Source organism: Dioscorea cayenensis, chromosome 19 (assembly GCF_009730915.1).
Source record: "Dioscorea cayenensis subsp. rotundata cultivar TDr96_F1 chromosome 19, TDr96_F1_v2_PseudoChromosome.rev07_lg8_w22 25.fasta, whole genome shotgun sequence".
NCBI classification, from domain to species: Eukaryota; Viridiplantae; Streptophyta; class Magnoliopsida; order Dioscoreales; family Dioscoreaceae; genus Dioscorea; species Dioscorea cayenensis.
The window spans coordinates 26,652,009-26,666,669 of record NC_052489.1 but is presented as its reverse complement, the minus strand read 5'-3'; the positions used below and the strand labels follow the sequence as shown (position 1 = coordinate 26,666,669).

Sequence of the window (14,661 nt, the reverse complement as noted above, 5' to 3'; positions counted from 1 at the left end):
TGCAAGCATGTGATCACCTTCTAAAAACCAGAAGTCATCAGTTGTCCACACTCTTCAACTTTAGCAAATGCAAAGATATGCACATAATCACATTTATAAGCTAAGTCAGAGAGTCGGCAAACTTACAATTCAAATAGTCGATGCCCGAGTTGCTTGATATCTGCAAGCATTTATCTGCTTTGTGACCTATGCCGGAGAAAGTTGTCGATCTGATCTACACAGTTAAATAAGAGGCATTAGTAACTTCATGAAGGAAAATACCAATTATCGATGAATATGAACCATGGATTATCATAAGGACTGAAGTCAATGAGAGACTATGATCAATAAGAGTTATTTGGGTAACAACTAAGCTTTTCCTAAAAGCATGGTTTCAGTAATACAACAAAACTATGCTGCTGTGAGTATATGATTCATGGAGGCAATAAGGAGATCCTTATTGCATCCCAAGCAACACGCATAACACCACCGTTCCTGGCGGCAGCTTTCTCGAATGTCATTCCGCCAGCTTCTGAAGGGTGTTGAACCTCTTTCCACTTCTCAATCTTGAGCTCTGTGATGTCTACAATGCATAAACCTGTGTCTTCCAAGCTTCTTCCTAACCACCGACCTTCGACCTGGAACACCTTTCCTTTTCCAATTTCCTTCCCCTCTCTATCTGATAAGGCAACCAGCTGACCAGGCATAAATGATGAGGGTCGTACGCAAGGGTAGTTCATCGGGCTGCAATGTTGTGTGAAACTTAAGAATTCTCCTCGAGAGGCCTTCTCATTTTCTTGAACATTGCCTGCCATTGCATTTCCAGATCTCCTACTGCTCCCTCTTGTAGGCATGTGGTATATCTCCTCCACCGGACTCTCAGGAGAATCATCAAAGTGAGAGACACCAGACCCACTAGGCTTCTCTTGATAGGAGGCACTTTCTCCCTCCAATGTGCCACGAGTTTCACGAGCAGCACGGGCAAGCTTTGCTTTTCTGTTGTTCAGCCTGCAATTCAGACATTGTACTTACTAAACCAATGCTCTAAAGGTGTTTATTGAGCTTTTGTGTTGTGTGTGTGAATGTGTGATATGATAATAATGATAAGTTGAATGTGTTAGAATATGCTCCAATGAAAAAGTTCTTTACCAGTTCTTTAGCTGAGATGATGTCACTTCAGAGCCCTACAACAAAAGTACAATGGTCACAAAAACAATGCATTAAGACAAGGAGACATTGCAGACAAAAAGAAAAAAAAGAAAAGAAAACCACCCATACATGAGCACTTAGCTTATCTGCCCACGTTTGCAACAGAGCTGCATTTCGCTGCATTTCAGGCTCATCCAAAAGGGCTTTCTCAATTAACATAATTTGCGAGTCATTCATGATATTCCGTTTCCGTTTCTTCGGTTGCTTTTCTTCACCGTGGGTACTTTCTACCTTCTCATCATCTTGACAATTACCTTCCTTTGCAGAGTCTGCAGTCTTAAAGACTTCACCACTATCAGATGCCCGATCAGGATCACCTTTGGTAAATTCAACTTCCATATCATTTGTTTCAGGGTTCTGTGTCTCCTTTTCAGTCCCTCTCAAAGATCTAGATGTATTCCATGTGGCTGGAACTGTGCTCTTCATCTTCTTCTTATCACTCTCATCATTTTCAGGTAGTTCTCTAGGCTTGCTTGTGACAGTGACCTGGTCTGCCTCTTGGCACGATAAATTTTGGTGATTTCCGACTTTCATGTTGATATCATTCTTCGCATGTTGAGTCTCTTCCAGACCACCTGTATCTAGACCCCCAGATCCCGGTGGTGCATCTGTCCTATCACCTTGGGAGTCCTGTTTAGAATGAACCAACATTATAGGACATCATCATTGTCACCTGCTTGATATATGCTCAATTGAATCATCTTCTACAACTTAATACTTTTGATAATAACTATTACCAACAATGTTGCTAACCACCAAAAAGATAAAAGTGGCACATGGAAGCTTGTCCTCATTTCCAGTATTTACCTGTGGATTTTTTACGTTCGTGCCCCAATTTCCCAAAGTGTCCTGCACAGGGTAAGAGTCTTCAAGCTTGCTCTCAGCTGTACTTTCTTCTTTCACACAAGGTTCCTAAATCGCCATTTAATACAAAGAAAACTAAGTGGTATATTAAGCTTTAAAAGACTCATTCTTTAATTTTGCTTGTATAAAAAGCCCTTTATTTTTTATTTTATATTTTAAAAAATATATTTGTTTGAATTGTATTATAAAGCAAGTTTTAGAAATAAAAATGAAAAATACATTAATAGGACATATGTTTTTATTAATTACTATGATAATCAAATTTAATCCTATGGTCAATCACTTAAATATATATATATATATATATACATTTATTGGTATTAGTAAGAGATTTATGTAATTTGGTTTTGTTATATCATATCATTATTCCGTAAATATAAAAAAAATTATTTAAAACCATATCTAGAAGAACCACCTTTTCTAATTATAAAAAAAAATCCTAATCAATATATGATTTAAATATAAGAGCGCGTTGTAGAGAGAGTAGAATTACGATAAAATTTGTAAACAAATATTTCACATAATTAATTAACCACATGTCATGAAATTCTCTTGAAACTTGGGAAAGCGAGAGATATTTTCTATAAAATGTTTTCAAAAATAGTTGTGCAAATTCTTTTTTTTTTAAAATGAAGTAAAAATGAAAAAAAGAATAAAAGAAAAAACCCTAATACTCGAAAGGTAACAAGAAAATTTGAAGTTCAGAAGATAAAAATACTCTCCAAAGCCAATTGCTTCATATAAATATAAATGAGGCAGAAAAATACCTGGATCAAAGATCCCTCAATTTGAGGAAATAATGCTTGTAGTTTTTTAGAGAATAAACTGCATGGAAAACCAGAAAAAAAGTGATTACCAACAATCTTATGAAAAGGAACAAAGTGTTGGTAGGGAGCTTCTAGAAGAAAAGGCCTAATCCATATTAGAGAAATTTGAAGACTTATGCAATGATCACTAAACAATAAAATGCATTGTCACTCTCCACTTTCACTTCATACAAAAATATTGCATCATAAACCTTGGTAAATTTGAAGAGGTCTAGAGACCAAGGACATAAAGAAAGAAAATAAATATGATAAAAGAAAAAAAGGAATTAGATAGAATGAGAGGATCTTCATGATACCACAAACATCAATTTATAGATGGAGCAATGACAATGTTTCTATAGAAAAACAAATTTTGACAGAAAACACCTAATGCTCACCTCAAAAGTGAAACATCATCTGCATTGAGCATGTTTGGAATCAAAGATCCAGCATAATTCGACAAGGAACCTGCATTCCATACATATAATTTCAAATATACAGAAAAATTTGAAAACATGAATGCCACAAACAGATTGAGGATACCTAGGTTTTTGCAGATAACAGAGGCTTTCCATGAATCAGAAGCAGAAGGATAGAGGGAAAATGAGTCATTCTCCTTGAGCAAACACTCATAAAATTTGTTGAGAAATAGGTCCCTCTCTTCTTCTGTTGAGTGTGACAAAGAAATTGATCATACGGAATACAAAATAAAAAAAAAAAAAAACTCATGGCACTTTGATGAAGAAAGAATGGGAGACCTTCACAAATATTAGGAACAAAACAGTGTAGATTGGCTATGATTTTCACTAAGTACGATGTTCTCTGCTGTACATAGGACACAGTGGGCACACCATGGAAATTGTTAGCACATGAGCTATTTGTTTCATTGAGAATAGCAGGGGTCGGCAGAGCACTCCCAGTGCCGTCAGCTAAAGAAGCCAATGCCACACCAGCTGCTGTAAATGGTTCATAGTCAACACTGGCATCTTCCTCTATCATAGGAACATTTACTGAGCACCAACTGGATAGAAAGTCTTCATGGGGAATGGCCAATATCCCAACTAGAACTTGCACCTGGAAGGAGAAGAAAGGAAAATGAGATTGAAACATGGATTACTAAGATTCAGCACAATAAAATGGAAGTCCAAAAGATGTAGCTCACAATATTAATCATAAAAAAGGATCGGAAATTTGAATCATCTGAGAATATATCAGCCAAACGCATTGAGTTAAGAAGCACCAGGCCCCTTGGATTACTTTTGTCTAGAGAACTACCCAGTTGATTGGCATTTTTTCTGAATGCAGATTTCAGTAAATCAAGAATCTGCATTTATGAGATAAAATTGATGAATAACATTAGCTAGAATCACTGTGAATCATGAAATTTGTGCTTTAAGGCACTAACCTCCAGGGCAACAGATTTTGCCAACGACATACTTTTAGCAGAACTAGCAACTTCATCCAGGTAAGATATGCTTTCTGCCTCACAGAGCTGCAGCAACTGCAGAAAATACAGAGTTAATTACGCACCACCACAACAAAATTGTTATGGGATATTAACCATAGATAGAAAAGTTGATCCTTAAGCCCTGCAAAGGGTTCAAAAGAGAATGAATGGATGATGCAGACACTGTCACATTACAATAGATAGAATTCTTGCTTTCAGTCTGGATACAGCAGCCAGAATGCTGTTGGAGTCCTTAAAGCAATCTGGGGCATTTAATTTCAGGATAGTACGAGCCAAAGAAAAAATGCCCCCAGTTTTGCATAGTTCCTGCAAAGAGTTACGTTAGTAAATTGAAATAGCAAAATTTCAAGACTTCAAGTAATCTCCAGAACAAATAACACTTAAATTCCATGCGATTAGCACAATTTAGGAAAGCTTAATTCTTCTAGTTACATGTAGAAGACTGGATAATGAACACAAACTCATTAGCCCATTGATGAAAGGACAACCATCTTAGGCTATTTGGCAAAATGAAGTACAGTGAGTACCCGAATAAAGCGTAATGAAAAACTGCACAGGTAATAAATACAGGCCGTATACGTCATTTCACCTTATTTTTAAGGAGACGATCCCTGAATAATTTCTGTTGGCATAAGGACAGCAGAAACTGCAAAGAAGCCTCACATTGTTGGCAGAAATAGTGAATTATTCCTTCAGAAGCATGAAGACTGCTTTTGTTGCATAAGATATCATTGTTCAACATCGAAAACATTATATGTAAGAGCATAATGTCAACATGCACAGCATCAAAAGCTACATCCATGAATATATCAACCTGAAAAGGAACAAAATGAGTCAGGAAATATGGGGATTATATATCCATATTGAGATTTGAGGAATGAAATTTGATGTGCACAGCCATAGCAGTATATATAATTGCATAATAGACAGGTCAATTTAGAAATGAAACTGAATAAAACAAACAGACAAATATTCTGTGATAAGAGACTGCTGGATGAACATTAGAAATAGTCCTGACTTAATTGAATTAGTTAACACTTGCTCTGCATCAAAAAAGATTTATAAAGGCAATTTTACATCAATATCCAAAATTAACTGTGAGCCCACATGCTCTCACCAACACATGAAACCAAGATACCATGGCATATAAAGAATGTCAGCTTGTAGACCAGGTGACAAAGAATGTAAAACTCTTGGTCTAGGTGTAAGTTTAGTTGTCCATTTTAGCAGCTCATTGGAAGAATTCTTTAAGTTCTGTCAAAATGTTTCTTTTGTTTTTCTTTTGTCTAGAAGAAAAAGAGTGTGAAATTCTTGATATAGGTGTAGGTTTAGCTGTCCATTTCCACGGCAGGCCTTCATTGGAAGAATTCTTTAGGCCTTCATTGAAAGATGACGATGATCATGATGATGACGATGATGATAAGAAAGATTAGAAATGTTAATTTTTGATGAGCTCATCATTCTGCTTAAAATATTATGATATAAGCCATATCTTGCTTCAACCAATAGCATTTACAACTGATAATATGGGATCTACATTGCTAAAACTATACACACACATACAAAGATATTATTTACCATAAATACCGCACCTATTAATAACAGCAGTTGCAAATACACTAAATTGGTAATTAAAGGGAAACAAGAGAAAAAAGGAAACTGTACTCATACCTTGGGATGTGCAAGCAAAATATGCACAAGATCCTGCCATTGTGTTGAAATATATCCTGTTAAAAGATGAAGGGTGCAAGCAACAAGAGCCGAATGCAAAAGAGGTAGAGATGATGAACCAAGATGCTTGACCTAGAAAGTTCAAGCAAAAATATGAAATAAAATCAACTAGGTGGTCATGGGGATGAATTTGGATGTGTTCTTGGAAAAAGTTGAAAGAAATGTACCTGATCATAACTTCCTAGAACGATTAAGGTATAAAATACAAGATCCAGCATTTGTTCAGTTAATCTTACATCATCCAGCAGAATCTATAAGAAGAAAACGATGACGAAAGTTTAGAAGATGGACCTTAATAAACAAAACCACAATAGCAAGTAGCCTCTCTAGGAAATAGCCCATGTGATGTCCTTAGCTTCATACTTATGAATCAAATAATAGAGGAAAGAACAACAAAAACGTATGGCATGACCGATTATTGCATCCATCAACAAAATTTATGTTTACAGTTATAAGACATCAATTGTGATAAATCAGATATGGTATGAGAATGCACCTGCTCAAGTCTAGAATGCCGAGATGCTAGGTCAGAAAATGAATGCAAAAGGCGAACACCACGAAGCATATGTGTCAAGTGCGCACTGTCAGAACCAGATAAGAGCACCGCAATAAGGTGCAAAGGAAGAGACGAAGCAAGTTTTTCCACGTCAAACTGAATTGAGTGAACATGTCAGAACAATCTTCTTAGAAAGAAAATCCAATCTAGGAAAATAAAAGGTTGAAAACTTTTACTTGGTTAGGAGGCCCATTTTCAGTGCCCAGCTGTATACTGAAATTCTCAGAGTCTTTCAGCAGCTTATTCAGCTCTCTAGAAGCAAGTCCACTCAACTCTTGAACCGCTAAATTCAGGTTAATTGCCTATAATAAAAAAAAATATTTAAAAGCAAGCAGCATGCACAATCATTAATTCAGAAAGATCAAAATACAAGTCAAAAAAGAAGGTTAAACTAAAGCATGTGCCACAAATATTAAAACGCAGCAATATAGCATATCCACATTTTCACTTTCCAGAAAAAAGAGAAATTCTGACTGTAGTTCACAATGTCACGAGAAAGCAAGTCCAACAATTTAAGTTTACACAATTAGAAACAATATGCATTCTCAACATATACAAAGTTCATGATCAATGATCCTAACATTAATATCAGCAACTGCAGGCATACATTCATGTTTGCATTTAAAATTTAATTATTGGATAGCAACTCTCAGCCTTTCTAAAATTAGAGTTAAGCCACAAAGCACACTTATGCACTAGATACAACCTCATAGAATGAAGAACTCACCTCTATGGAAAAACATTGCAAGGAATGTCCAAGACGTATCACCACTTCACAATACCCACCAAAACAAATAAATAAATGAATGAATGAATGAATACATAATAAAAAAATGCAACCTTGCAGGCACAAAAGCAAAGCTAATGCAAATCAACCATAAAAAAACAGGGACTATCCATCTCAAACCATGCTCCAACCTTGGTTGGCCGTCAGCACCATTAGCAACCAAGCAGACAACAAAGAAACAAGGAATAAACCAATCAAATTGAACTCCAGAACCAGCAACGTTTTCCCAGATTATCATCAAAACACTCAAAGTTTTCACACCATGATAAATAATGGAACAAGAGCTCACCTGATCAGCAGTTCGCGAGGATTCCTCCTTGGCGTGCCTCATCTCCGAGGAATCTTGAGAACGGATTGGAACAGGATGAGCGATTTCTGGGAGCGGAACTTCGGATGGGAAGGAGATGGATCAAGCGGGCTTCTAGCCCTCCCTCTGCGATCTCTCAAAAGGGAGTGGCTTTTACTTCCCCCGGTTTCTCAATCCCTCTTTTTTTCTATCTTTTTATATATATATATTCTCTTTATTTTTCGCAATTATATAATATAAAAATAATAGATTAATTTATATATATATAATAAAGGTGGTATGTATACTCATGCCAGTACACCACCCGTGGTATGATATAATTATATCGTATATAATTAAATTATAAATTTGGCAAAAATAATATAATTAGATTGATTTTATGATTTATTCCTTCCCATTTATATTTCTTGGAGATTTTTTTTTTTTTAATTTTTCCAAGTATAGACCAACGGTTATTTTTTATTTTATTTTTCTTGATTCTCAAAATATCTTGATTCCAGCCTATTAAATTTTGACACGTGTTTATAATTATAATAGAAAAAATATAATATCAGGACACATGTCAAAATTTGAACAACTTTCACTTTTAGAAAAAAAAAAGATAAATAATAAATCTTATTTCGGATCCGGGTCGAGGTTCGGAAAGATTTCACACTGATATTACCCGAATCCGGAACCCGCTTAAGAGCCTTTCTCTCGAACATCTCGGCGGCGTGCGAACAAACGAGATCGAAACCCGCCCCATCGTATCATCTAAGAATATCCTCTCTGCGGCATTTCATCGAACACCTCGCGAGCTTGCGAGCGCCGAGAAGAAGCTCGGCCATGAAGTTCCAGATCGAGGACATGGCCAGATGCTTCTAGATTACCTTATCTGCGGCATTTCATCGAACACCTCACAGCCGTGAAGAATCTCAGCTTCTAGAGCACCTTCTTTGAGTCATTTGCGAGCGAAAGGGATCGAGATCCGAGAAGAACCGCAGCCATGAAGTTCCAGATCGAGGACGTGACGGTGTACTTCCCCTACGACCACATCTATCCGGAGCAATACCAGTACATGCTTGAGCTCAAGCGTGCGCTCGATGCGCGCGGCCACTGCCTCCTTGAGATGCCTACTGGCACCGGCAAGACCGCTGCGCTGCTATCTCTTATCACCAGCTACTCCCTCGCCCACCCATCCAATCCCCTCAAGCTCCTTTACTGCACGCGCACTGTCCATGAGATGGAGAAAACCCTCGCCGAGCTCCGCCGCCTCCTCCCTTATCTTCCTCCTCAAACGCGACTCCTTGCTCTTGGTCTCTCCTCTCGCAAGAACCTATGTGTCAACCCTGCTGCCCTGTCTTCGCCTTCCCGTGACTCCGTGGACTCCGCATGTCGCCGTCTCACTGCTTCCTGGGTCCGCTCCCTCGCTGCTGAGCGCCCACCTGGTGCTATTGAGACGTGTTCTTTCTTTGAGGCATTTGATCAAGCGGCTTCCGGGGGGCCCGACGCGGTGATGCTGCCGCCAGGGGTTTACACCCTGCAGGATCTGAGGGCGATTGGGAGAGAAAAAGGGTGGTGCCCCTACTTCCTTGCCAGGCAGTTGATCAGGTACGCTAATGTGGTCGTTTATAGCTACCAATATTTGCTGGATCCGAAGGTGGCCGGGGTGATCTCCAGGGAGATGCAGAGAGAGTGTGTGGTGGTCTTCGATGAGGCGCACAATATTGACAATGTGTGCATCGAGGCGTTGAGTGTGAGTGTGAGGAAGCAGACATTGGATGGGGCAACAAGGAATTTGAATCGAATTTCGCAGGAGATTGATAGGTCTGTTCTATCCTCTGATGACTTTATAAGTTTGTTAATTTGCGAGGTTGATTTGGAGGTTCCAATAGTTTATCTTGAGCTTAAATTATTCCCTTTCGAGTTAAAAATCATAAGTTTGCTCTTTATCTTGAACACAAATTGCTCTGTTTCTGTGGAAACTTTTTTGAGTGAGTAATGGTTTCACTTGAACTTGGATTGTCCTAAATTGATAGCAGTTGTTCTTTTGGCTTAATTTTCAGACAATATATGCAAAATGTTGAAACTTTAATACTATGTTTGTTCATAAAATGCTTGATTTGGTAGGAAGGTTCAAGGCCACAGATGCTGGCAAATTGCGTGCAGAATATAACCGGCTTGTTGAGGGCTTGGCTCAAAGGGGAAACCTGCCAAGTATATAAGACTCCTCTTTTAGGTTTTTTCTTTATTTTGAATATTTGAACTGTTGCTGATTCTATTTTGTGTTTGCTCAAGTGACGGATTCATGGCTTGCAAACCCGGCTTTGCCTGATGATATTTTGAAGGAAGCTGTACCTGGCAATATACGAAAAGCGGAGCATTTCTTGTCAGTGTTGCGTAGACTGGTGCAGTATTTGAAGGGACGGTTGCAGACTGAGCATGTTGAAACAGAAGTGCCAGTTGCCTTTGTTGCTTCAGTGAATTCCCATGCTGGCATTGATCAGAAGATGCTGAAGTTCTGCTATGATCGCTTGCACTCTCTCATGCTCACACTCGAAATAACAGACACTGATGATTTTTTGCACATCCAAACTATATGCGACTTTGCAACTCTGGTCAGTACATACACACGAGGTTTTTCTATAATAATTGAGCCATTTGATGAAAGAATGCCTCATATACCAGATCCAGTATTGCAGGTTGTGTCTCTAGTCTGCTTATTAGTATGTTAAAAGCATGATGTTGTTTAAGCTTAGTGTTTGCTCATCAATTCACTATCTCTTTGTTTTGCTAAAACTTCAGCTAAGTTGTCATGATGCCTCGCTTGCCATTAATCCTGTATTTGATCGCTTCCAGTCAGTTGTGATAACATCTGGAACTCTAAGCCCAATTGATCTCTATCCCCGGCTTCTGAATTTCAATCCAGTCATCAGCCGGAGTTTTACAATGTCTTTGACAAGAGAATGCATTTGCCCAATGGTTCTGACTCGTGGAAGGTATCACCTACAAGAAAGATAAATTTCCTTTCCCGCAGTATGATTTATCACTATATATAGGAGGTACTTCATGCAATTTTCTGAGAAGAGTCATCAGCTATCTTCAGATTATCGTTTTTGTGCTATATTGCAGTTCCATAAGTCTTAAATTTGTATTAGCACTGCAATCATCATGGTCATGCTCCAGTTGCCCAGTTTTGCTCAACTGCTAAATTTTCTGTGGAAATTATATTATATTTCATCAGCTACTCATTCTGTTCATGATGTTCTCTTGTCTATAATTTCTTGTCATGGGTCAGTGATCAGCTGCCTGTAAGTACAAAGTTTGATATGAGGAGTGATCCTGGTGTTGTGAGGAATTATGGACGGCTCTTGCTGGAAATGGTTGCTGCTATTCCAGACGGCATTGTTTGTTTCTTTGTTAGTTACTCCTACATGGATGGCATTGTCAATAGCTGGAATGAAATGGGCATTTTGCAGGTGATGGCTTTCCCTTGTCACATGCTATTCTATCCTGCTGATTGTTAACTTTGAAGTAGCACCATGTACACCTTTGTCATTGCTTACCATCTAAAGGCCAAAGACTTTATGCACATTTAATGACTCACCTTTTTAGTCTTCTAGCAATTTAATATAATGTGTCATGTTCTGTCTTCTACTATTATATTCTGTTATTCGATCTGACCTGAATAGTAACTTTCCAGTGATAATGTAATATAACATTTTGATGTGCTATCTAACAAAATTTATTGTTCTCTTCCTCAGGATGTTATGCAGCATAAGCTAGTTTTTATTGAAACTCAGGATGTAGTTGAAACTACCTTGGCCCTAGATAACTATCGGAAAGCATGCGATTGTGGGAGAGGTGCTGTCTTTTTTTCTGTTGCCAGGTACTTTGTTTTTTGTTCTTGTTGATACTCATCTTGCATGATTAATGCAGCAGGCAAATTTGATGTTGGTTATTACAAATTCAAAATCAAGGTAAAGTTAACATTAGTTTGGCATAAATTTGCCAGTTACTCTGGAATATGTTGTTCATTTTGCTCTTAGTTTCAATTGTAGGTAATCTTTACATCGTTCATGCAATTAACATAAGCTTTATCTGCATGCACCATTGCACCATGTAGGGGAAAGGTAGCTGAAGGTATAGATTTTGATCGACACTATGGAAGACTAGTTATAATGTTTGGGGTTCCTTTCCAATACACACTAAGCAGGTAAAGTTTTTTAAGACTTGTTTTCCATTCCAAATAGATTAGCCAATCCTTGTATTGGATTTGGCTTTTCAAAACTTTCGTATAATTTTGTCTTGTGATTTTCTTTTACAGGATACTTTTGGCCAGGTTAGAATATTTACGAGATACTTTTCAAATTAAGGAGGGTGATTTCCTGACATTTGATGCATTGGTATGTTTCTTCACCATTGATACACACTTTGTCTTCATCTAGATCTAGGTATTTATGACCTGTGAGTATTGGCCCTTACTTCACATCTACATTTGTTGATATGGTACTTATTTGGATCAGAGGCAAGCTGCACAATGTGTTGGCAGGGTTATTCGATCAAAGGCTGATTATGGAATGATGATATTTGCTGACAAAAGGTACATTATTTTCTATCACTTTCCTAGCAATCCATATATAATTTTCTTTCCTTATCATTGTCTTAAAAAGAAATAAATAAATAAATAAATAAATGCTAGATGTGTCAAAATATATTGATACACTAAATGCCATCCCAAGAGGGTATGATACTTTATGAAACCATAGCAATACTTTACTACATGAAAAATATTAATAGGGTATAATTTTTCCTCCTGAAATGAAGAACTTCTCAAGTTGTAATTTTAGTTTCACGATAGCAATATCAATTTTGTTTCCTGATCATTTTTGTACATAGATAAACTTGTAAAAGGGTTAAATTTATTAATATACCAAGTGCCAAACAAAGGGCATGTAATACTTTACGGAACCATAAAAATATTAATCAACTATATGGATGATATTCATTGGATACAATCTTTTCTCCTTAAACAAAGAATTTCTTAAACTCCAATGTTAGTTTCAAAACTGAAGTCAAGAGGGAGCAATCACTAATTTACTGGTCGAAAGGTTGATGCCCATCAGAATCAAATTTTATTTGGCCATTAAAATGTTTCCGTTTTACTACTTACTTCCATTGTTTCTTCCTTGTCACAAAGATTGCCAAGTCGGCATTGTTGGATCCTTGATCAAATGCAAAATCCAACCTTTGAGATTGTTATTTTATTCTTTTTTCCCCCATGAAAAGAAAGGAGATATTTCCAGTAAAGAGTCCTGCCTTCAGCATTCCAGTTAGGAATAGAACAGTATGAAGAGGGGTTGTGTGTGTGTGTGTGCGTGTGTGTATGCAGGACCCATAAAGCCATTTTCACATGCTAGATTGCTCTCAATAGTTTTGTATACACAAAGCTAACAGAAGTGAGTCATATCAAAGACACATACATTCACAAAGCAATACATTGAATGGAAGTCAACCATTAGTTAAGCTGAGGTATGCTGCCTGGTGACATTTGGAAGTATTAGAGTAGCCAATAGTGCCATATTGTAGTAGCCTAAGTTCTTTTGCATGTGGCATGGTATCATATAACTCGGTTAAATTGATAAGCGTGTTGAAGTAACTAATAGTTCTATTAGTTCCACATTGCATAATTTGGTGACTATATAAAAATATATGAACTTGGATCTCTCATGCTATCAGTTTAAGCTTTTTAATTGAATCAAATCCCAATAATATGCATCTGGGATTGATTTTTCTAAATTGTGTTGATTTTAATTCCTTGGTTACGAAAAAATAGTTCATCATAGATTATGCACATTTGTGATTTGCTAATGACAAAGGATTAAGATTAATGTGTCAAAATTTGAGCGGAGGTGAAAAATATTAGATGGTTGTTTGTCTTCACACATCCATCCCTGAAGATTGCCTATGTAACTGAAGTGTATTCATGTACTTCCGCATCTATTAACATGAAAGATGTGTTTGCATGCAGATATAGCCGACACGACAAACGTTCTAAATTACCCGGGTGGATATTGTCACATTTACGTGATGCCCACCTGAACCTCAGTACAGACATGGCATTACACATAGCCCGCGAGGTTTGTTATTGATTAATATACAAGTAATCTTTGTTTCCAGTTTACTGTTTCATTGGAATGAACAAATCTGATGTTTATGCTTAATTTGGTCATATTCCGGTGCAGTTCCTTAGGAGAATGGCCCAACCGTATGATAAAACTGGTGGTACTGGCAAAAAGACATTGTTATCACAAGAAGATCTGGAGAATTTGACAGACGCCACTCTTGAGATGTTTTGAGACTTTTTGACCGTCCAACACTAATGGAAAGTTTTTTTAACTTATGATATCGAAGTCTTGTGCTTGTACATTCTTTTTGATGAATCAGAGAAACAGCATAGTTGTTCCTTTTTATCAAATGGATTACAGTAAACAAATTTATTGAAAAAAATTACTTGCAGGTCTCTAGAAAACTTAGTAATCGTGAATTTATCCTCATTCAATATCACATTTACTTGTGGATGCCTCCGAAATCCGTTTATTGTATGGATGAAGACCAACAGATTGAAGACCAACCACTAAATCTTGTAAATTATCGTTTGATTTTTTTTCCCCGATACAAAATGAAGAGAAAAAAAAAAAGTAAATCCCAGTTTTATGTTTTTATGCATTTTTGTAATTGATATTTCAGCAAGTCAACAAGCTATCTGATGTATATAACCCAGAAAAAAAAATGATTTACAGACTTCCACATAAATATCAATTTTACAAGGCATATAAACAAAACCCCATTTTTGCAAGAATATGCAAGCAGAAAAAAAAAATCCAATTATGTTCCAGTCGATCATGATTACAGCTCATTTCATATTAACTTGATCTCAAAAATTGATGAACCCAGTTTTGACAAATGACATTA

At 37.1% G+C, this 14,661-nt stretch overlaps 2 protein-coding genes across 5 annotated transcripts; one reads left to right on the top strand and one right to left on the bottom strand.

Moving 5' to 3' along the window:
• Nucleotides 1–264: 264 nt before the first annotated feature.
• LOC120249509 (nodulin homeobox) lies at nt 265–7,881 on the bottom strand. 2 transcript variants are annotated; one of them, XM_039258040.1, is made up of 18 exons: nt 7,690–7,881; nt 7,341–7,384; nt 6,790–6,915; nt 6,554–6,709; nt 6,225–6,308; nt 5,998–6,129; nt 4,916–5,140; nt 4,501–4,632; nt 4,264–4,359; nt 4,021–4,182; nt 3,617–3,932; nt 3,402–3,524; nt 3,257–3,326; nt 2,820–2,877; nt 1,996–2,100; nt 1,258–1,818; nt 1,129–1,163; nt 265–987 (listed from the first exon to the last, which is right to left on the bottom strand). In XM_039258040.1, exons 4-18 carry the CDS (start codon nt 6,620–6,622, stop codon nt 414–416), a joined length of 2,742 nt encoding a protein of 913 aa, XP_039113974.1. In that variant the 5' UTR covers nt 6,623–6,709; nt 6,790–6,915; nt 7,341–7,384; nt 7,690–7,881; the 3' UTR covers nt 265–413. The 2 variants fall into 2 exon arrangements, with proteins under 2 accessions (XP_039113974.1, XP_039113973.1); XM_039258039.1 differs by lacking the exon at nt 7,341–7,384.
• Nucleotides 7,882–8,368: 487 nt separating this feature from the next.
• LOC120249810 (general transcription and DNA repair factor IIH helicase subunit XPD) lies at nt 8,369–14,248 on the top strand. Of its 3 annotated transcripts, XM_039258472.1 has the most exons (12): nt 8,370–9,297; nt 9,367–9,513; nt 9,821–9,903; nt 9,985–10,388; nt 10,492–10,685; nt 10,985–11,165; nt 11,451–11,575; nt 11,813–11,902; nt 12,014–12,092; nt 12,213–12,289; nt 13,718–13,826; nt 13,932–14,248. In XM_039258472.1, exons 1-12 carry the CDS (start codon nt 8,693–8,695, stop codon nt 14,043–14,045), a joined length of 2,208 nt encoding a protein of 735 aa, XP_039114406.1. In that variant the 5' UTR covers nt 8,370–8,692; the 3' UTR covers nt 14,046–14,248. The 3 variants fall into 3 exon arrangements, with proteins under 3 accessions (XP_039114407.1, XP_039114406.1, XP_039114405.1); XM_039258473.1 differs by having other exon boundaries at nt 8,369–9,513; nt 9,985–10,304; nt 10,546–10,685; XM_039258471.1 differs by having other exon boundaries at nt 8,370–9,513.
• The last annotated feature ends 413 nt before the right edge of the window (nt 14,249–14,661 follow it).